The following is a 22,894-nucleotide window of genomic DNA, read 5'->3' as shown; positions in this document are numbered from 1 at the left end:
TGGGTGATATAACAAGACTCTGTCTCAAAAAAAAAAAAAAAAAAGAAAATGGACCAGAATTTAGATTTTGTGTAGTGCCTGGATTGTCAGACTTTCTAGGGACAGAAGTTATTATGACTGCCATTTTACTTGTACTGTTACTCAGGTTATCTCAGTTGTATTTTCGCTGATTAAAAATGTATCTTTTGACAGGATTCAATTCGAGACGTCCACATCAAAGGAATAATGTACAGAGCAATTGAAGCAGACATTGGTATGTGCACAGCAGTATCATGAAGAGAGTTTCAGCCTTTCCGTTTCTTGTGCAACTATGCCAGCATTTTACTTTGCATTCCAGGTGCTAAGCAGGGGCTGCATGAGTGCTCTGTAAGGACCTGGCATCCTGGCATGTTAGCCGTCTCCTCTTTGTCCTGGAACTTGACATAATTCTGACTTAAAAGGAGAGGCACTGGCAGCTATAGCCACTTAGTTGTTTCCACTTAGACCGAGGAGGCAGGGTCTTTGTGAATGATGCACCAGATGTACCCATGTTCCACTGAACAAAGCTTCTTCCTTAAGGCCTTTATTCCCTCTCCTGTGCCTAGGACAGTGCTGGACCCAAACCCCCATTTAGAAAGTACTTGCAGATTGACCAATATCATGCTGAATCTGTGTGTGAATTTTTCTCTTGCTCTTAGAAAAGTACATCTGCTATGCTGAGCAGACCCGTGCAGTGTTGGCTAAACTGGCTGATCATGGCAAGAAGATGTTTCTCATCACCAATAGCCCCAGTAGCTTTGTGTAAGTTGCTCTGTGTTTCATTGCTAGCTTCTGGCACACTCCTTATATCCCATTTGTTTTAGCAGTTGGAAATTGGAAAGAAAAAGTTACAAACATAGTTAATCCCTTTAATGTTAGACTAACCTGGCTGACTTGTTGCCCTAGGGACAAAGGGATGAGTTATATCGTTGGGAAAGACTGGAGGGACCTGTTCGATGTGGTCATTGTTCAGGCTGAGAAGCCAAACTTCTTTAATGATAAGCGGAGGTGAGTGTTTATTTTTCTAGGGGACTACTAGATTTTATTCCTTTGCTGCTGTGAATATATAGATGGTGTGTCTTGGTAAAATCCAGTTGCAAAATCATAAGCATGTGAGATTATAGCTTTTAAATTTTACCCTTCTAGCAAGTAATCACAAGGAGAGTGACATGAGCACGTAACAGACAGTTTGCATGCATCGAAAGGGTTCTCAGTTCAACTTGAGCTGCTTCAGACCCATGAGGTAGGCTTGAAGAAAATGATTGGCAGTGATGAAAAAGCCAAACTTACTATCACATAGTAAATTAGATCTTTAGATGCAGACATATTGTGAAGCATCAGAAAACAACATCAACAACAAAACTACCTGTTGGGTAGCTCTTTAAATAGAGCTCTCATTAGTGTGTTTAAAATTGCAGTTGGATTTTGCAGAGCTGCTGTGCAACACAGGTTTTGCATCACGTGGAGTAAATATCTATTACGTCTTAATATCTTCCTGCCACTGTAGCCCTGGGAATGGGGAAGCAGGTAAGTTTTAGGCTGTGACAGGGACAGAGTGTGCTGTTAGTATTTAGTGGGTAGGGATCAGGGAACGCTAAAATATCTTTTAACTTGTGGGACAGGCCTGTTCACAAAGAGCTGTTCTCCACAAATGCCCACAGTGTTGAGAATCACTGCACTAGGGTTCTAAAAAAATTACTCGTATTTGTATAATAATGGGCAAGTTTTGAAACACTTTTACCCCCATGTTTATTCTGTAGCTGGTAAGCAGGTAGTCTGTTCCTCTCTGTTAGGTGATTTGAAGCATCAGGGTGTGGTGCCCTGCAGTTAATGCTTTAAATTCCTCTTGTCCCAGTTTTCCAAGTGTCACAGTGACTCCAGGAAGAAGAGGCAAACCAAGAACCATGTGCAGGGACTCAAAAATGCTGGGTGGGATTCAAGAAAATGAGTGTGATGAAAAACAGCTATAAACTGTGGCTTGCTGCTTTGTTACTATTTTGTCCCACTGACTGGCGGCTGGAGTCATCCCAAAGACAGCGGCAAGGGAGTTCCTACATGGGAGAGCTGCAAACCGTCCCATGATGGGGCTGGTTGGGATTCCAAAGAAAGAAGCACTAAATGCTGGGGTGATCAGTGCAAAGCGCTTATTAGAGGAACCGACTTACAGAGTGGGCTGCTGTGCATCCTATGGCACAGGGTCCCTAACCTTTTTGGCACCAGTGACCGGTTTCGTGGAAGACAATTTTTCCAGCAGGTTTGTGGGGGTAGGGTGATGGTTTCAGGATGAAACTGTTCCACCTGAGATCATCAGGCATTAGATTCTCATAAGGATCACACAACTTAGATCCCTTGCTTGTGCAGCTCACAATAGGGTTCTGCTCCTATGAGAATCTAATGCCACCACTGATTTGCCAGGAGTTGGAGCTCAGGCGGTAATGCTCTCTCACCCACCAGACACTGGCCTCCTGCTGTGCGGCCCGGTTCCTAACAGACCATGGACCAGTTTTGGTCTGTGGTCTGCTGCCCGGGGTCTGGGGACCCCTGCTCTGGCAGACAGGAGAGAAAGGGATGTTCTACCTAGGTATCCACCAGGAGCGGGTCAGGATGTGAAGTTTATTGAGGGTTTAAGGAATTTGGCTCCAGGCCAGGGCTAGTTTCTTCCAGTGTCTTGGGGAGCAACATAAAAACCTTTATCGGTGTCTGGGAGTTTTGAAGCACACAGAGGAAAACATGCACCTAGCTGGGTCAGAGTGGTCAAAGGCACTCCTGTCCTAGAGGAAGAAGTGGGGGAGGTTGGGGGCCCTACAGTCACTGATACAATGCCCTCACCATTTTCTTAGTGGATTCTGGGGTGTGATCAGGAGAAGGGCCCTGTCTCTCTTTTCACCAGAGAGCTCCTCTGTTATCTTTATAAAAAGTGAGGGGGCAGGATCCTGGACTCTTTTCCCTGGATGGAGCAGGCAGGGTGTCTCAGCCCCCTCCCCCAAACATCTATTTGGTCTTTGTTCTCGAAGCCTAGGGTAAGAGCTGAATAATTCTCCATCTGTATTCATCCTTGTGTTATTCATAATAAAGAGAGGTCAGAAACAACCTAACAGCCCTACAGTAGGGGATGCCTAGTTACATTTGGAATAGCCATGTGAGGGGGTATTATGCAGTCATTAAAAATGATGTGCTTGGCCGGGTGCGGTGGCTCACGCCTATAATCCCAGCACTTTGGGAGGCTGAGGTGGGCGGATCACGAGGGCAGGAGATGGAGATGTCATCCTGGCTAACACGGTGAAACCTCCTCTCTACTAAAAATACAAAAAATTAGCTCGGCATGGTGGCAGGGGCCTGTAGTCCCAGCTACTCGGGAGGGTGAGGCAGGAGAATGGTGTAAACCCAGGAGGCAGAGCTTGCAGTGAGCCAAGGTCGTGCTACTGCACTCCAGCCTGGGCGACAGAGTGAGACTCCATCTCAAAAAAAAAAAGAAAAAAATGATGTACTTGGGCCAGGTGCCATGGCTCACACCTATAATCCCAGCACTTTGGGAGGCTGAAGCCAGAGGATTGCTTTAGTCCAGGAGTTTGGGACCACCCTGGGCTACACAGGGAGACTTTGTCTCTACAAATAATTAAAAAATTAGTTGGTCACACCTGTAATCCCAGCATTTTGGGAGACTGAGGTGGGCAGATCACCTGAGGTCAGGAGTGCAACATGGTGAAATCCCATTTCTACTAAAAATACAAAAATTAGCCAGTCATGGTGGCATGCGACTGTAATCCCAGCTACTCAGTAGGCTGAGGCAGGAGAATCGCTTGAACCCAGGAAGCGGAGGTTGCAGTGAGCCAAGATTGCACCACTGCGCTCCAGCCTGGGCGACAGAGTGAGACTCTCTCTCAAAAAAATAAAATAAAATAAACCAGGTATGGCAGTGCATGCTTGCAGTCCTAGCTATTTGAGAGACTGAGGTAGGAGTGTCACCTGAACCCAGGAGGTCGAGACTGTAGTGAGCCGTGATTGTGCCACTGCACTTCATCCTGGGGAACAGAATGAGACCCTTTCTCCAAAAAAACAAACAAACAAAAAAAGGAATTGGAGAAAAAAAAAGATGATGTTGTATTACTGTAAAACATGATGTATTTAAGAATATGTAATCACTTGGGAAATTGCTCACAATATTAGAGAAAAAGGATATAAATTGGCGTACACAAAGTGATCCTCATTTTATAGTCATGAAAGAAAGATAAATTTCATAAAAAGACTGAAACACGAACTGAAATGTTAAGTGTACATGGTGGGTCTAGAATTCTGGGTCGTGTACCTTTTTTTCATTGTATTTTTCTGTATTACAATTAGGTAAAAAAAATTTTTTTTTTAGGGTAACACTTATTTTTACCTTAAGGCAAACAAACTGTGAGTCCTTTGGGCTAACACTGCCAGGGTGAGGAGTAAGGCATTATCCTTACTTCCCAATTTCCACCATAAACTAGTGCTTCTGGTCTTCTGATTTGTTTTTTATCTAGAGTGGCTTAATTTCAGGTATAAAGCCAGATAAATATACTAAGGCAGTATTTCCGTAAACTTTTCTTCATAAACAGGTTTTCTGCATGGTCAAATAAATCCGGGAAATCTAAGTGAAAGAAAGCTGATTACAGCAGGGCTTTTCAGAGCCATCAATAGCTATTTAAGAGGGACATATTTAGTGCATGGTGTTTTCCAAATTTATATGACCCTGGAATTCTTTTTTTTGTTTGTTTTTGTTTTTGAGATGGAGTTTCTCTCTTGTTGCCCAGGCTGAAGTGCAGTGGCACAATCTCCACTCACTGCAACCTCTGCCTCCTGGGTTCAAGCGATTCTCCTGCCTCAGCCTGTTGAGTAGCTGGGATTACAGGTGCCTGCCACCATGCTCAGCTAATTTTTGTATTTTTAGTAGAGATGGGGTTTCATCATGTTGGCCAGGCTGATCTCGAACACCTGACCTCAGGTGATCCACCTGCCTCGGCTTCCCAAAGTTCTGGGCTTACAAGAGTGAGCTACTGCGCCTGGCCCCCTGGAATTCTTTTTTTCATGGAACACCTTTGGATACTGGGCTTCACACAATTTGGGACGTATTGAATTAGGCCAGGGAATGTGATGGTGGAGTTTTGGTTTCGGGTTTTTTTTAGGTTTTTGCAGGGAGCTACTTCCTGTGATAGTGAATAACTCTGGTATTTCATAGAGCGGACAGCCTGTACTACTCCATGTCATAATGTTTCCCATTTCTGTTGTTAGGCCTTTCCGAAAGATGAATGAGAAAGGTGTCTTACTCTGGGATAAAATCCATAAGTTGCAGAAAGGCCAGATATACAAGCAGGTATCTCATGACCAGCTGATCCTTTTTGTGCTTTGCTTTGTGGTCGGTAATAATGCTAATAGCTGATGTTCACTGTGGCTTATTGTGTGCCTGGCACAGTTCTGAGTGATTCCCATGAACTGATTGATTATAACTTGGTGGTAAACTTAGGTTTAAGTCAATATATTTTCAATATGCTAGTATCTAACTCAAAATTGAATGTTTTTTTAAAAACAAAATTTAAGGCATGACTTTCATAGTGTGTAACATTTAAGATGCCAGTAGTAAACCTTGGAAATTTCTCTTTAAGGAACACTTACTCATGGCATATTATTCACTCAAATTACTAATTATTTTCTGACAATACATGTTTTGTACACAATTTTGTGGGTTTAAAAAAAAAATTTATTAAGACAAGGTCTTGCCCTGTTGTCCAGGCTGGAGTGCAGTGGCATGAACATGATTCAGTATAGCCTCAACCTCCTGAGTTCAAGTGATCCTTCCCTCTCAGCCTCCCAGGTGGCTGGGATCATAGGCATGCACCACCACACCCAGCTAATTTTCAATTTTTATTTTCTGTAGAGACAGGGTCTTGCCATTTTGCCCAAGCTGGTCTTGAACTCTTGGGCTCAAGCAGTCCGCCCATCTTGGCCTCCCAAAGTGCTGGGATTACAGGCATGAACCATCACACCTAGCCTGTGTACAGTTCTAATATATTTTGGTGTCATATGAGGCTTTCAAATATTTGAATGAATTATTGCATCGGTGACCATTATTGTGTTACTAAAGTTCGTTTTTTAAAAATATGAATACGTTCTTGGTGGGTATATAACAATCTGATGGATTTGGCAATAAGTGTATTTTCTAGGCCTTGAAAAATTAGCTTTGATAAAGCCATTCTACTTCTAGGAAATTAGCCTAAGAAAATTATGAAGATAATAGCTAATACAACTTGGCTATGAGAATGTTTATCATGAAGTTGCTTACAAAATAGATAGTGTCAACTGTCCAACATCAGGGAATTGGCGAAAGGAATCATGGTACTTCCCAGCTGCTATCATTACATGGTAGACTATTGACATGGAAAGATGGCCACAGCATGTTAAATGTAGAAAGATAGTTACAATGAGGTGTATATAATATAAATCCTTGAACAGTGCATTTGACATAGAGGAAAGATTTCCCATGAAGGTGCTTTTATCTTTATATTTTGATATTTAAAATAAGTTATAAAAACAAAAACAATTTTTAAAAGTTTTTAAAAAATATTTTATACTGTGGGTTAGACAGATCTCTATCTGTAATATAATAACTATAGTTTTCTCTGATTACAGGGTAATTTATATGAATTTTTGAAGCTTACTGGATGGAGAGGATCCAGAGTGTTGTATTTTGGTGACCATATATACAGTGACCTGGCGGTGAGGGGCCCTTTTTTCCTTTGTTGGGGGACAGGTGTGTTAGTTTCACTTACTAAAGAATGTATCTTTTATTTAAGAATGTACCTTTTATTTAAGAATATATCTTTAAGGTCGTCTTTATGCTTTCATAAAACCTAGAGGTAGGCTGCATTTTTTTAATGTCTCTTTTTTTTTAACAGAACAGGATGGATCAGAGTTGTGAAAAAGATAAATATTTTTTGGAAATGATGGAAATAAGCAGTTCACTCAGAGTTTATCAGAATAATCTTTCCATTTAAATAATAAGAATTAAATGCCGTTGTTCTTTTTCCTTTTATCGCTGCATCAAAAAACATAAAATCCACCTTTGAAAGTTTGCCACTGTTGGGAATATTTAGAAGAATGTGCTGTAGGTTTTCATGTATTATTAGGAGAAAGAGAAATATTCAAAGGCTTCAAGAAACTGAACCAGTGGGCTGGGCACGGTGGCTCACACCTGTAGTCCTAGCACTTTGGGAGGCCGAGGTGGGTGGATTACTTAAGCTCAGGAGTTTGAGATCAGCCTGGGCAACATTGTGAAACCCTGTCTCTACTAAAAATACAAAAATTATCTGGGCGTGGTAGCACATGCCTGTAATCCCAGCTACTGGGGAGGCTGAGGCAGGAGAATTGCTTGAACTGGGGAGGTGGAAACTGCAGTGAGCTGAGATCATGCCATTGCACTCTAGCCTAGGCGACAGAGTGAGACCCTGCCTCAAAAAAAAAAAAAAAAAATTGAACCAGTGAGGAAGGTGGGCATCCTAAGCCCTCTTAGACTCTTGCATAGGGCTTAGGATTCTGGCTTTAGCTCAGTAGCCAGACTGAACCTTTAAAACTATAAATCAGATACCACTTCTTCCTTTAAAACCTGAAAGCCTTTCTTTCTCCCTCTGAGTAAAAGCTTGAGTTCCTATGGTTGCCCACTGGATTTCCCCTTCCCCAGCCCACCTCTGAAGACATCCTCTGCCTCTGCCGCCTTTTGTCTCTTCTAGCTTCCCTGACTTGTTGCTTCTTAACATGCCACCCTCCAGCATGTTCCTGCCCCAGGGCCTTTGCACTTGCTGTTCTTCAGCCAGAATCTTTCTGTTACCACATATTTTCATACTTTCCCCCACCTTGTCCTTGTATTAGCCTGGTCTTCCTAACTACCCTGTATAAAATGGAAACCTCCTTGCTTCCTCTCCTTTTCCTGTTATTCTGCTTGATTTTTGTCCCTTGTACTTATCCTCACCTGCCCCTGTGTATTTTACTTATTTATTGTCTGTATTTTCCACGAGGGCTGGGATTTCTCAGTTTTTTTGTGCATTGTTTTATCCTTAGTATTTAGGGCCTGGCAGATAGTAGTGCTTGATAAACATTTGCCAAATGAGAAAATGCCCATTTAGTATGATGACTATATATGTCATCATACTAAATATGTCTTAGATTTTCCAGGACATAGCTGATACTAGATATTCTGGCCTGTTGTCAAATATGGGGTGACAGCATTTGGAATGGAAAATGTGATCATGCATGCTTATGTTGTATGTGATCATTCCAAGTCTGAGATTCCATGGTTCTCCATAACCCAGAGGGCCTGGCACACAGAGGTCTGTGGGTGAATTGAATGGAGACCTTTGGTAGCATTTAGGTCAAGCCCCTTTCTGCCCCTGGCCTCATTGTTTTTTTTTTTTTTTTTACAGACCATTGTTAATGATTCCAGACCTAGCGTTTCCGCAGGGGTTGTGACTCACAGCAATTATTTCCAGAACTGAAACTTTCTTGGAATGAAATGATCAAAGTCTGGGGCCAAATAGGTTTTAATTAAATGTAATTCATTGAATTCAGCTTGATGAATAACTAACCATTACCATCAAAAAGTAATTAAATGAATGCCTCTCATGTCTGGGAAAATAATGACATAGTTTAGATTCTGTTGAGACTGATGTTGACTTTTTGTGATCTTTGTGATCAGGATTTGACCCTAAAGCATGGCTGGAGGACTGGTGCAATTATCCCAGAGTTGAGATCTGAGCTCAAAATCATGAACACGGAGCAATACATTCAAACCATGACCTGGCTGCAGACCTTGACTGGCTTATTGGAACAGATGCAGGTTTGGATATATTATTTTTCTCTCTCACTTTTTCTTTAAGCCTGAAGTTAGAAAGTTACTTCAGGTATTTTCTGCTTAATTGTTATAAAATATGAGGCTTAAGTTGTTTTCAGTAGACTGTAGAATAACGATTGGGGTTCTTTTGCCTAGACAGTGTTTATGGGGCCTGTGTTAATGCAGGTGTTTGCTCACATTCCTCTGTCAGTGAAGATCCAGTGTCCTCACTTCCACACTGAAGCCTGCTAGGAGCTCTCCTGTGGGGTGCTGGGATTCAGGAAGCCCTGCCAGTGCTTGAGTCTGTGCTGGTTCTGTCTGCACCTGCTATAGTGGGACTTCTCCATTCTGGGCCTCAGTTTCCTCATCTGTGAAAGAAAGGGGCCTGTGGAGCAAACACTTCAGTCTAGGCACCATGGCTTACTGGAGAGAGTCTCAAAGCAAGAGTCAAGATCCCTGGGTCCAGCTTCAGTTGATTCTGAGGATAATACCTGCAGTTTGCTGGCTTACTGGAGTTCCCTGGCAGTTACTTCCTTGAGTTAAGTTAGGCAGCCAGTTTTGGCTGGTAAGTGAGGAATGGCAGTTTTATCAGTCATTTCCTGGTCCACGGGAGCTGCCTCTCTTTTGTAGCTGTATCCCCTTAATTCTCCATGTGCCCCTTTCCTTTCTAGTTCCATGAGGCACCTTGCTTTCTCTCTGGCTCCAGCTTGCCTGGGCTACAGCCGTCTCAGCATGGGCTGAGGATCTGGGCACAGATGCTTGCTCTCTTGGCTAACACAGCTGCAAGCTGTGGCCACAGCCTATTGCCCATGCCTGCCCTCTGGCTTTGGAAATGGACAGGGAATTGCCTTGCCTGCCCCAGCTGGCACTCTGCTTGGGGGTGGCTGAGCAGTGAGATCAGGCAGGGCTATGAGTAGCAGGCCAGATTCTGGCTCCAGGTGCATGCATTCCAGAGCATGGGGCCCTGCACGTCCCCCTGGGCCTTGTTTCCAGGATGCATTGGGCTCCATTAGTTCTTGGCTCTTCTCTGATGAGGATTTATTTTGTTTCCCTTGCTATGCTTGTCTGTGAGATGATTTACTAAAAATATACAGTGTCAATTCTGAGTTAGTGTAGTTTAGAGTCTGTGCATGTCATACACTACTAATAGTTACTTTTTATGTTCTGGACACTGTGCTGAGTGCTGGCTTTATACACATTGCTCATTTAATAGTCACAGCTGTCCCTTGCAGGTAGGTACAATTTTCCCATTTTAGAATAAGGAAACAGTTTTTGAGAGGTTAGGTATCATTTATGTCTGAGGTCATAAAATGGCAGGGCAAGGCTTGAACCAAGTCCCCAAGTCCATGCTTCAGAACATTGCTCTAATGTGTCTTCCTGTTTAGAGGATTTGGGTATAGGCAAGGCTTGACTCACCCTCAGTGAAGTCTCTGTGACCCTGGCAGCTGGTCATATGTACAAACACAACTGCACGTAGATGGTATCAGTATATTTTAGCTTTGGAAACAGTTTTTTGTTTTTTTTTTGGTTTTATTTTGTTTTCCTTTTTCTGACCTGTGTAAAAAGTTGACTATTAAGGAATGTGTGTTTTAGAGAATGGAAGTGCTGAAAATATTTCTGTGGTTTGTAAAATTAATTATACGAGGTATGGGGTGAGGGAAGGCAGAAAAGGGAATTGAGGTTTACATAGCTGCCCACATTTTGCAGGAGAGAAAACTGAGACTGCGAGATAGGTGACTTTTCTAGAAATCACAGTTCTTGGTTGGCCGAATCAGGCTATGTAGAAATGTCGTAAGAACTTACTGTGTTCTGGACACCGAGACCTTTAAGTTCATTTCATCTTCACAGAAACTCTTTGAAGTAGGTCTGAAACATTACTGCCATTTTACTGATGAAGACCCTGAGGCGCAGAGGAGATATAACTTGCTCTAGTGAGGGGTGATGCTGGTGTTTACACACAGGCCGACCGACTCTAGACCCTTAACCTCCATGCACCTATATTGATTGCCTTGGGTTCTGGCACTTTGTACAGAGTTCTGTCAAGTTGGAATCAACTAAGATATAGAGGTGTATAGCTGCTAACTAAAAAAAATCCAAATCAATGTCTTGTCTCACTGTCACCCTCTTCTTCAGTGTTCCCCTAGAAAGTTATAAGTTATTCCACTGAGCCTGTGGCAGATGTTTCCAGAACTCCCCCTTGGGGATTATTTTCAGAGCATGTAGCACATTGTTTGGACAGTTTTCTGAGGAGAAAAATTGGTCCTCTGAGATTGGGTTTGATTTTTTCAGAGCCAGCAGAGTGTCATTTGTTTTTTTTGTTTGTTTGTTTGTTTTTCTTTTCTTTTTTTTTTTTGAGATGGAGTCTTGCTCTGTCGCCCAGGCTGGAGTGCAGTGCCGCAATCTTGGCTCACTGCAGCCTTCACCTCCCAGGTTCAAGCAGCTCTCCTCTCTCAGCCTTCCAAGTAGCTGGGACTACAGGCTTGTGCCACCACGCCCAGCTAATTTTGTATTTTTAGTAGAGATGGGGTTTCACCATGTTGGCCAGGCTGGTCTCGAACTCCTGACCTCACAGAGTGTCATTTGGAGCCAAGTCTAATGAATGAAATAGAAGTATATAAATTTTGGTTGTAATTTCATTAGCTAGCCTTGAAGTGCATTCCAAAATGGCTGTGGTTCATGGTGGTGGTGCTGGCATTGGTAGACACTTCTCAGGTAACCAACCAGTCAGAGGCCACATTTAGACCACGGGTCGGCAAGCTTCATCAAAGGGCCGCATGGTAAATATTTTAGGCTGTGCAGGCTCAGGTAACCAACCAGTCAGAGGCCACATTTAGACCACAGGTCAGCAAGCTTCTTCTGCAAAGTGCCACGTGGTAAATATTTTAGGGTGTGCAGGCTGTAGGCTCTGTTGTAGCTACCCACCTCTGCACTTGTAGCACAAAAGCAGCCATGAACAATATGTGAATGAATGGTTGTAGCTGTGTCCCAGTAAACTTTATTGGTGGACACTGAAATTTGACTTTCATGTAATTTTTACATGTTAGGAAATTCTTTTTTTTTTTTTCTTTTGAGACAGTCTCACTCTGTTGCCCAGGCTGGAGTGCAGTGGCATGATCTCAGCTTACTGCAGCCTCTGCCTCCCAGGCTCAAGTGATTATCATGCCTACCCTCCTGAGTAGCTAGGATTACAGGTGTGTACCACCACGCTCAGCTAATTTTTGTATTTTTGAAGAGACTGGGTTTCACCATGTTGGCCAGGCTGCTCTTGAACTCCTGGCCTCAAGTGATCCACCTGCCTTGGCCTCCCAAAATACTGGGATTACAGGCGTGAGCTACCACGCCCGGCTTGTCATGAAATTATTCTTCTTTTGAGTTTTTTTTCCCCCAACGATTGAAAAAGAAAAACCCATTTGTAAGCTCATAGGCTGATAGAAAAATGGGCCGGTGGCTGGACTGATGTAGGCTGTTGCACTGGCTAGATTGTAATGTCTTTCTCAAACAAGGACAAAGATATGTAGCCAATCTGTTTTGCCCCTGAAGAGCTGATTATGCCCATGAACAACCACTGGAGATGGAGATGGCTGAAGTGCCTGTAGGATCAGTTCTCTGTGGGGCTTCGGTTAGTCTTTTCCAATGTTATCTACCCACTCTAGAGTGCATGGTTTCACTTGAAAGGTTAGTGATAACTAATGAACACACACTGTCTTTGAAATATTTTAAAGTGGATTTCAGAACCAGAGGCTCTTGTTTTATGGAGTTTGGCCTTATAGGGGGACAGAGCTGGAGAAGGCGGGTGGGCACAGGGAGAAATCTTTTTTTTTCAGTGGGAGAGACTCGAGCATGTTTAACGGCTGATGGGAAGGATGCAGGTGAGAGGGCTGTTCCTATGAGAGAGATGATAAATGGTGGGAAAGGTTCATGGCAGGGCAGCCAGCAGGGCGCCCCAGCCAGCCGCTGGGTGCTTCGTGGGAGGTAAGGCCCGAAGGGCAGCTGAATGAAGGCGCGGAGCTCAGGGTCCCCCTCCGGGCGTGTGTCCCTGGCCTCCGATTCCTGGGGCCTTTCTCCTTTACGTGTCCCTTCAACAGCCTCGGGGTTCAGAGTCAAGCTGTTGAACTGAGCAGATGTGATAAACAGAAGGTTCTTGGCTCCCATGTCAAAAGCAGATGGTTTGCCCGCTTGGTGTTTTCCTCTAGGTTCTAAGGTTACCCCTGTGGTCATGAATTGCAGGGAGCTGGCCTGTTGCCTGCGATCATGTGCACCTTGGATTCTGGCCTCAGTGTTTCTGTTTAGCCATAAGAACCTTGGAGAGGGACTTGTGAGATCCCATTTGTTAGATCATGGGCAATTGGCATTTTCTTTTTGCCTTTTGCCCATATTTTGGCCCACCAGAAAATGCTCTGCTTTTCCTTCACATTGAGGTGCTTTACCTTCTTGCCTTTTGCAAAAAATAATTGTTTTTTAAATTAAACACTTAATATAATATTAAATTAAAAGGTTTATTTATAATTGTACTACGCTTGTACAAATTAAAACAAATTTTTATGTTAATTTCCAAATGTAAGCACATACTTCGACATGCTTGCAATTGGTGGGTATATACGCTATTTCCACTTAACTATAACGTTTGTACACATGTATATAATATGTATAATAGGTAGCATGTACTAAGTATTTGTATATTATAGTTTGTACACATGTATATAATATATGTGTAATGGATGTATCATGTGTGTAATGGGTATATCACGTACATGTGTTATATATATATGGATACACATGCATTATGTTTATATGTAGTCTTTACTGATAGGTTAATAACTTCATAATACTTCATCTTAATTTGTTAAACCACATTTCTAATATTGGACATTTAAAACAATTTTTTGTTCGTGAAGAAGACAGGGTTTCAACTGGAAAGTCTGAAAATTGTATTATTTCATTCAGGTGCCAGCCTCTGAGATGTAAAGGAATAAAATTTCTCCTAGAAAAACTGCTCATTAAAAAATTCTCATTACGTAATGAGCTTATTTGAAATCAAAACAGTTGTAATAATTGACTTGTGTCCTACAGGTTCACAGAGATGCTGAGTCACAGCTGGTTTTGCAGGAGTGGAAAAAGGAAAGGAAGGAGATGAGGTAAGAGCAGCCTGTATTGAATGTGGCGCGTCCACCACCCTGTTCTGGCTGTGCTCAGCCCACGTGTGTTCCCCAGGGCCAGCCTGAGGCATAATGTTGAAACATCCTATTTTAGCTCCCAGGTATGTCTGCCTCCCCCAGGATCCAGAATCAGCTACCTGCTGTTGGTGACATGTGACATTTCCTTGAGGCCAGCCATCACCCCTGTCATTCCTCTGCCCTTGCCATCGAAGGCCTTGGGAGAAGGGAGCCTTTCCATCTCATTCCTTCTCCCTGCCTGCCTGACCTTCCCATCTGGGCAGCTGGTGGCCCAGTTGTTAATAATGCTGGCAGCACAATGTGGCTACTGGGGCAGCACTGGATTTGGGCTCTGAACCCACAATGAATTCTTAGGGCTCCTACGACCCTGGTGCTTATTTGTAACCACAGCTATTTCAAGAATGTGCAGTCAGTAAGCAGGATGTTAACTGATAAAGAAAGCCTGCCCACCATGAGAAAAGTTTGGTGGGTGTCTGTCTTAAGGAAACCTATACTGACAATCATGCTTCCCTAGGAGGATGCTTTATACCATTTGCATGAACTTTTCTGACTTTGTGCATGGCTTTCTCCAGCCGCTGGGTACAGCCATCTCTGAGGTTTGGAAACCGTGGTTACTGTGGGATTCTGGCCTCTTCAGCAGTGGGCAGCCTGACTCCAGGGTTCATGTGGTGGTGTGTGTGGGTAGGTGGATGGGGCATGGAGAGGGGGCAGTGAGTCCATTCCTCAGATTCTGCAGAAGCCAAAGCTGTATTGCATTTAGTTTGTCCTCCTCCCTGTCAGAGTGTTGGCTGTCTGAATCTTATTCTAACTGCTACCAACTAACTAGTGGCTTTTATCACACAGCTGTGTAAATGATTATATTTTTTTGCTGTGTTTGTAAATGACTTATTAGCAGTCAAATAGAATTTGTTCATTTTGATGGAATACTCTGTATGTAGGGTCCCAGCCATCAGAGAGAGTGCACATCCTGTGTTTGTATGATAGGGATGCTGATATAGACATACATGCACGTAAGGATGACTGCAGGGGGTTATGGGGCTTGGACGGGGTGAACAGCCTCACTTCCGAGGAGGCTGGGGGCATTGAGGTATGTAATGGATGGAGGAGATTTACATCACATAAAACAATCCTTAATTCCTCCATCTGAGCACTTGAGAGTTTACAACGTGCTTTTATTTTGCTTACCTTACTCAGTTTTCACAATAACCTTGTAAAATGGAGTCTTGATCCTTTCGGTAAGGGAAGTGGAGACTCCTGAGAGCATTTCGTATTCCTCTGTGTACCATTGGGAGCAGCTGTTGCATCCTGTGTTTAGGTTTGGGAGATGGGACGTGTGTATTTAGAGAAGCTTGCAACAGAATCTGGAGCTTTGAGACAGTTAAGGAGGAAATGTGACCAGAGTCGTTTTGATGGATGGATAGGCAGGCTGTTTTCTTTTCGAGATAGGGTCTCATTCTGTCACCCAGGCTGGAGTGCAGTGGCACAGTCACAGCTCACTGCAGCCTCAACCACCTGGGCTCAAGCGATTCTCTGACTTCAGCCTCCTGAGTAGCTGGAACTACAGACATATGCCACCATGCCTGGTCAAATTTTTTGCATTTTTGTAGAGACAAGGTCTCACTATGCTGCCCATGCTGGTGGCCCAGGGTGCAAGTGATCCACCTGCCGTGCCCAGGCCAGACTGTTTTTTTTGTTTGTTTTTGTTTTTGTGAGATGGAGTTTCACTCTGTTGCCCAGGCTGGAGTGCAGTGGCATGATCTCTGCTTACTGCACCCTCTGCCTCCCTGGTTCAAGCGATTCTTGTGCCTTAGCCTCCTGCATAACTGGGATTACAGGTGTGTGCCACTACGCCTGGCCAATTTTTGTATTTTTAATAGAGACAGGGTTTCACCATGTTGGCCAGGCTGGTCTCGAACTCCTGGCCTCAAGTGATCTGCCTGCCTTGGCCTCCCCAAGTGCTGGGATTACAGATGTGAGCCACCACACCTGGCTCTAGGCTGTTTTCTTAATTAATATTTGGGGCTGCTCTAGGCTAACATTTTTCTGAAATGAGTCTTTTTTTTTTTTTTTTTCAAAAAAGAAGTGATTTTGATTTCAGTAGTTTAAAAACAAGGCTTCTTGAATCATTCTCTGTCGCTTTGCTTTTTTATTGCCTCTTCAGAGAAATGACCAAGAGTTTTTTCAACGCCCAGTTTGGAAGCCTGTTCCGCACAGACCAGAACCCAACCTACTTCCTGAGGCGCCTGTCACGCTTCGCTGACATCTACATGGCGTCTCTGAGCTGCCTCCTGAACTATGACGTCAGCCACACTTTCTACCCCCGGAGGACTCCACTGCAGCACGAACTGCCCGCCTGGTCAGAAAGGCCCCCCACCTTCGGAACCCCTCTCCTGCAGGAGGCCCAGGCCAAGTAGCCAAGGGCAAAAACTAGAAACTGTAACTGCCCCTGATTGGGCAGGCATAATGGGGTTGACGTCATGTGGGTCTGAGTGTTGCTTTTGGAAAAGATACAGATAAGCCTTTTGATATTTATTTTGTACCTTATGGAGAATAATTCTCCCAGTGGTTAAGACAGGAGCTAGCAGCCCACCCCTCCAGCCATTCCCTCCATGAATGGCTGAAAGGCAGGCTTCACATTGGAACTCTGATTTCGCCTTTTTGTTTACTGAGGTCCTGGAACATCAGGTTTCCGGGGATAGGTGAGACCACTTGATGCCATCTCTGTATTCTAGCAGGTCAAGCTTGAAACGGTTCTTGACTCCTCCATGGAACATTTCCTGAACATTTACGGGCTGTGCATTGGAACTGCAGGGGCATAGTGATGGGCAAAGATTAACTGCTTCCAGAAGGCTGATTTCGTGGGCTCCACAATGGCAAAACACTGCTGTGAGTGGCAGAGAGGTTCCCCAGGTGATGGCCAGTTCCCAAATCATTTGGTACTAAGGCTTTGACATTGTGGCACATAGCATCAAATAGAACACAGCCTCCCTGGAAGGACTTAAGTGAGAAAGAACAAGAGAAGCTACAACTCCTGGACCCTTTTGTCCTCAGTGTGTGGTTCCTGTGTCCTTCCCCAGCATGGAGGAGGGCAGGAGAGAGGAGATGAGAGCTCTGGTCAAAACCTTCCAGCTAGTGGAACAGCCTTCTGTAGAGCCTTCTGCAAGAAACGAGTGGGTTTGAAGAACCAAAACATTTGTGGTAGGTCTCCCAGGAGCTTGTTAAACCTGGAAACACCACCTGAGTTGGTTTCATGTGCTCATTGGAAGAAAGAAAATGAACCGGGAAAAAGCATCTTTGTAATGAAATGCTATGCCATGCCACCCACGCAGTTGAATTGGAATCCTGTTAAAACATGAGATTTACCAGAAACAGTCCTTGTCTAGATGGAAACAAACAAGATCCTGGCATCTCTCTAATGAGTTATCAACTGAGAGGTGCTTGGATCGGCCAGGGGAGGAGGAAGGTGGCCACCACAGCTTAGCCATGTCCAGCCTTCTCTTAGATTTCACTCCTGTGGTGTTTGTGCAACTATTTGGGAGCTTGTGTAGTTTGTTTGTTTGTTTGTTTGTTTTTTTTTAGATGTCCAAGATGGGAAAGGGCGAAGGACATTGAAGCTAAGAAATAGATATGACCTAGCTAACCAAGCTTTTCTCATTTCTTTCTGTTTTGTTTTGTTTTGTTGAGATGGAGTTTTGCTCTTATTGCTCAGGCTGGAGTGCAGTGGCACAATCTCAGCTCACTGCAACCTCTGCCTCCCGGGTTCAAGTGATTCTCCTGCCTCAGCCTCCCAAGTAGCTGGGATTACAGGCATGCACTACCACGCCCGGCTAATTTTGTATTTCTAGTAGAGATGGGGTTTCTCCATGTTGGTCAGGCTGGTCTCAAACTCCCGACCTCAGATGATCTGCCCGCCTTGGCCTCCCAAAGTGTTGGGATTACAGGCGTGAGCCACCGCACCTGGCCTGCTTTTCTCATTTCTTTCTAGGGGCAATGCAAGTGGCATGTATTCCTTTTGTTGGAGGGAAGAATCCTTAATTGCATCTGCATTTGTAGTATCCTTCAACGTAAAGTGCATATTTACTGCACTCTCTGAGTGCTATGGGAATGTCTGTTGTTATTAGTTATGGTGCTGCCAATACTGTTTTAATTGCATATGCTATATAAATACTTCTGTTCAGATTAGCCTAATCTAGTATTGCTAAAACTCATTTTAAGCTTTTGCGGTAATGTGTATATATTCTTAAATCTAAAGGATGGCAGGAACATGAGGGGAGCTTATGGAGAGTGCTTGCTTATTCAACATTTTTATTGTGATAAATGTATGTAACCATCTATTGATGAAATGCAAGTCTGGCATTCCATGGGCTCCTTGCCAGATGGCAGAAACTTAATGAGTTATATAGCATCCTTTGTAATGCTGCTTGTTATAGTTGGAATGTACTTGTGATATTTGGCTGTATTTAACTATCATGGTGAAGGTGGCCCTTTAGATCCAATAAGGCTTCTCCCCATCTTTTCTTCTACATTTTGTTATGAACACAGTAAAGCACAGTAGTACGTTCTTTTTTTGGAACAGGGTAGGCATTTTGTTTATTGTTTGCTTGCTTCTAGGTGTTTTCACCATCAGGGTGTATTGGAGGCTGACACTTAATGGGTGTGTGTTGCGCCCAGAACTGCTCGGTGTCGGGGTTCTAAAAGAATGCGCTGGTGCTCTTGGCTTCAAGTTTCTGCTTTGGAGAAACAGATTCAGGAAGTAGGTGTTGCTTAAAAATAATTCTTGGTTTTTATCTAATCAGATATTCATTGGTTACCTACCAGGTGCCAGTTATAGGGTGTTTTGTTTACTCAAGAATGAAGTAGAACTATTTTTAAAACCTGTTTCCATGAGTGTTTACGTTAGGTGACCTAAGCTTTGAAGGAGAAAAACATTTTCTGGGTATGAATAATGAGTTTTATAATCAATTCCCAGTTATAAGAATTTCAGTCTCTGGGCCGTTGAGCTTGGCAGTGTTGAGATCTCCCATGTGACAGAAGCCTGGCATCTGGGCCACCAAGGCTTACTGACTGTGTACCTTGCAGACTGTAGACCTATGTCGTGGCGGTAATGGGGCTGAGCACAGTCATTCCCATGTGAACGATGGAGGCACATCCCACTTTATTATTAATCCTTGTCTATACTCAGTCAGGACAGATTTTAACTTGTCGCTGTCATGACTTTTGTTTTTTTGAGCCAAGGTCTTTCTCTGTTGCCCATTCTGGAGTGCAGTGGTGTGATCTCGGCTCACTGCAACCTCTTGCCTCCCAGGTTCAAGCAATTTTCGTGCCTCAGCCTTCTGAGTAGCTGGGACTACTGGTACATGCCACCAGGCCTGGCCAATTTTTGTATTTTTAGTAGAGATGGGGTTTCACCATGTTGGCCAGGCTGGTCTCAAACTCCTGGCCTCAAGTGTTCTGCCCACCTCAGCCTTCCAAAGTGCTGGGATTCTTGGTGTGAGCCACTGTCATGCCTGGCCTTGTCATGACTCTTTTTTTTTTTTTTTTTTTGAGATGGAGTTTTGCTCTTGTTGCCCAGGCCAGAGTGCAATGGCACGATCTTGGCTCACTCCAACCTCCGCCTCCTGGGTTCAAGTGATTCTCCTGCCTCAGCCTCCTGAGTAGCTGGGATTACAGGTGCCTGCCACCACACCCAGCTAATTTTTTTGTATTTTTAGTAGAGACAGGGTTTCACCATGTTGGCCAGGCTGGTCTCGAACTCCTGACCTCGGGTAATCCACCTGCCTCGGCCTCCCAAGGTGCTGAGATTACAGGCGTGAGCCACTGCACCCAGCCTATCATGACTCTTAACTGGAATCTGGCACACTGCACTGGGTGTTTTGTTCTCTGATGTGCACTTTGATGAATGCATATTGGTACAAGGGAAACGAATCTGTTTTCAGCCATTTAAAAAATTGTGTTGTAAAGCAAACAAAAATAGTTTGAACATTTAAAAATTACTTTTTAATATTGCTTTGACTGATTTTCTAAGAATTATGTGAACAATGATGAGTCCAGGGCAGCAGCCATCACAAATATGACAGTCCAGCAAGGCCCATGGAGGTCCCTTTGGAAGGGACTTGCACAGCTGATTTTCTTTTTCCAGTGTTGTTTTTACGGGTGAAACGTAGCTTTTGAAATACTTTAGTTGTTTGGCTCAGAGCTCCCACTTTCCCCCTGACATAGCACCTCTCTGTTTTTAAAACATTTTACCCTTCGGCACTATTTTCTGCTATTCCCATTAATATCATGTAACATAAACCACTTGCTACTGATTTGGGCGTATTACAGACTGCAATTACTAGTTGCTTTAAATGCATTGGCACTCTTAATTATTGCAAAGGAGAATTGAAAAGTAGTCTTGTGGTCCTAGTTAATTTAGCTTTGGGCAAACTAAGTGGCTTTTCTTCTATCCTCTTCTCAAAAGGCCTTTTAAGCAGCAGAGACTGGGCTAAATACTGGAACTGAATTCCACTTTTCTGCCTGCTCATTTGCTGCCAAAGACCACTTGGGGCTCTTTGTCTAGAATGCTCTAAGACTAAATTTGGCCAGACACAGGGTTCCTTGATTGCTGTATTCAACTAATAGAGAACCTACATTTTGCCTTCTTAATATCAACTTTTGTATCAGGTTTTTCTTTCTTTTTTGCCTTAGCATTTAGGAGCTTAACTCAAAGTTCAGCTAACCTTTGACACTACTAGTGGGTTCAAGAAAGGGTAGGGAATGAAGTACCCTTAATGCAGGGTCAGATAGGACCCTTTTCCTATAAAGGGCCAGATAGGAAGTATTTTTGGCTTTTTGGGCTGTTTGCTTTTGCTACTACTACTGTGGGAATGACCATGGTCATGGCTGTGTTCCAGCACAACTTGATTTACCAAGACAAGCTGTGGGCTGGATTTGGCCCTCAGGCTGTGGCTTGCTAGCCCCTGCTCTAATGGATTGTGTTGGTGGCAATGGCAAGATTCCCTTGCTGAGAACGTGCAGATGAATAACCTTATAGCTGGGATGCAGAGAGGAGAAAGTTCTGTAGGTAATAAGTGCACTGTATTCCCTTCTGAGCTACTTCCTGGGCATAGTTACATGTATGGCCAGTGTGTATACTTGAGCCATCAGGCTCGGGCACTTGTTGAATATACCTCTCATTGCATTAGTTTGTAATTGTGCTAGTGCTGGGTGCTGAGCTCAGCTGCCCAGATGGTCTTTCCAGACTGAAGGACATACTCCCCTAACGGCTGAGAGTGCTGCTGGCTGGCCATTTACTTCCAGCCCTTATGGGGAGTTTCCCCTGCTGAAGAGCCCTTCCTGCCCCAGATCATACCCCCTTCCTGCCTGTAACCCTTACCGGCTCCATATGGGGTACAAAGGACTGGCCTCCTCACCCCAACTTGGGAAACCCTCTGGGGCCATCCCAGCTCCAGAGCCCCTTGTGGGGTCAGTGAGACCTCATTGTGGCCACATTGCAGCCCAGTGCCTCTCCCTGACAAGCCTGTACCCAGCCCGGCTCAGCCCACAGCACTGTCCTATGAACCTTCCTGCACGCCATTCTCCACCTCAGTATCTGCTTTCGGGGAACCCAACCTGCGACAGTGCTTCTGTGCGTTTTCAGTCCTGCAGGTTTGAACTCTGACTTTGGAGACTTCCAATTATCTCGTGGAATGACAGATTGTGCCTGTATTATATCAGGCACAATTAATGCAAATTAGGCAGACCTATTTATTCTAGATGTGAATTTGCTATTTATTTTAAATGTTGATTTTATGTGTTATGTGACTCTGAACTTATTGCCAAATAAAAGTTTGAATTGTATCATCTGGTTTATTGTCAGTCACCTAATTTGTGTGCTTAAGTCTGCCACGTTAAATTCTGAGGAATCCACAGTATCGTTTTCTAAAAAGACATTTTTTTCCAGGACTTGAGGTTATTTCTACAAAAATAGATAAAGGAGATCTTGGATTAAAAAAAAAATTCTAAGGGACTTCAAAAAGTTTATCCCTGAGAGAAGGGATAACCTTTTTTGGGGAAAGCCCAAAGGTTTCTTCTCACTACCCCCATCTCCCCCCACCCACAGCAAGCACACCCACTTGTTTTCAGAGCTTGAAGACTGTGAAGGTAAAGCCTCAGTTGCAAACTTGGTGTAAGCACAGGTGGGCAGCAGTGACCTATGGTGTGTTACTACAGAGGTTCCTGGTGAAGCCTGTGGTTCATGTGTGTGTTTGTAATCAACTTGCCAGGCAAGCTGGAAATGTTTTAAGGAAAGGAAATATGGAATTAGGAGTAAGTGTTAGAGGTCAGTTTGAAGGCTTTTTTTTTTTTTTTTTTTAACGTGTGTGTGTGTGTGTGTATGTGTGTGTGTAACATATTAAAATCCTTGTGCTGATACTTGAATCTCATTCATTCCTCCCGTGGATATCTTTTTTTTCTTCCCTTTGATCACCTGCCTTTGTGTACCTGTGATGGTGGGTGTTGGTGGACTCACTAGCAAATCTGCCCCATATTGATTTTTTGGGGGCAATTTTCTGGAAACTTGGCATGTCATCTAAGAGGAAGTGATAGCCTGCTCCTCTGCCTGAAATATGGGCTGCTTCTCTTTCCTGGAGTTGTGAACGAGCTTATAAGACACTTGGGGCTTCCAGAACTTTGGGCTTGGCTCAGCAGAAATCCCAATGATGTGGAATGCAGTTATTTGGGCAGTGAAGGCAGCAGAGAGGAGAACCTGAGCTCAGCTCAAACCATCCTTTCCCTCCGTCCCCAGTGGTGATTCCCAACCTTGGCCAGCAGTGCTCCCTGGGGACAATTTGGAGATGTGGGGGAGAGGTGGGTTGCA

General features: G+C 43.9%; 1 protein-coding gene across 8 annotated transcripts in view; it reads left to right on the top strand.

The window, feature by feature from the left end:
• NT5DC3 (5'-nucleotidase domain containing 3) overlaps positions 1-22,894 on the top strand; it is a 90,172-nt gene that overhangs the window by 47,053 nt on the left and 20,225 nt on the right. For 6 of the 8 annotated variants that reach the window (XR_010122682.1, XR_010122680.1, XR_010122678.1 and 3 more), the window contains exons 7-13: positions 193-253; positions 678-780; positions 925-1,026; positions 5,275-5,356; positions 6,670-6,756; positions 8,729-8,869; positions 13,934-13,998. Coding sequence is in view for 1 of the 8 variants with exons in the window: in XM_054443476.2 (XP_054299451.1) it covers positions 193-253; positions 678-780; positions 925-1,026; positions 5,275-5,356; positions 6,670-6,756; positions 8,729-8,869; positions 13,934-13,998; positions 16,199-16,451 (894 nt within the window). In the remaining 7 variants the exon portion in view is untranslated. Of the gene's footprint in view, positions 1-192; positions 254-677; positions 781-924; positions 1,027-5,274; positions 5,357-6,669; positions 6,757-8,728; positions 8,870-13,933; positions 13,999-16,198; positions 21,884-22,894 lie in introns of those variants that run through there. The other 2 variants (XR_010122677.1, XM_054443476.2) reach the window with 2 other exon arrangements.

The sequence above is a fragment of the Pongo pygmaeus genome, chromosome 10, assembly GCF_028885625.2.
Source record: "Pongo pygmaeus isolate AG05252 chromosome 10, NHGRI_mPonPyg2-v2.0_pri, whole genome shotgun sequence".
NCBI classification, from domain to species: domain Eukaryota; kingdom Metazoa; phylum Chordata; class Mammalia; order Primates; family Hominidae; genus Pongo; species Pongo pygmaeus.
The sequence above is the reverse complement of the archived record's forward strand: the minus strand, read 5'-3'. Positions and strand labels throughout refer to the sequence as shown.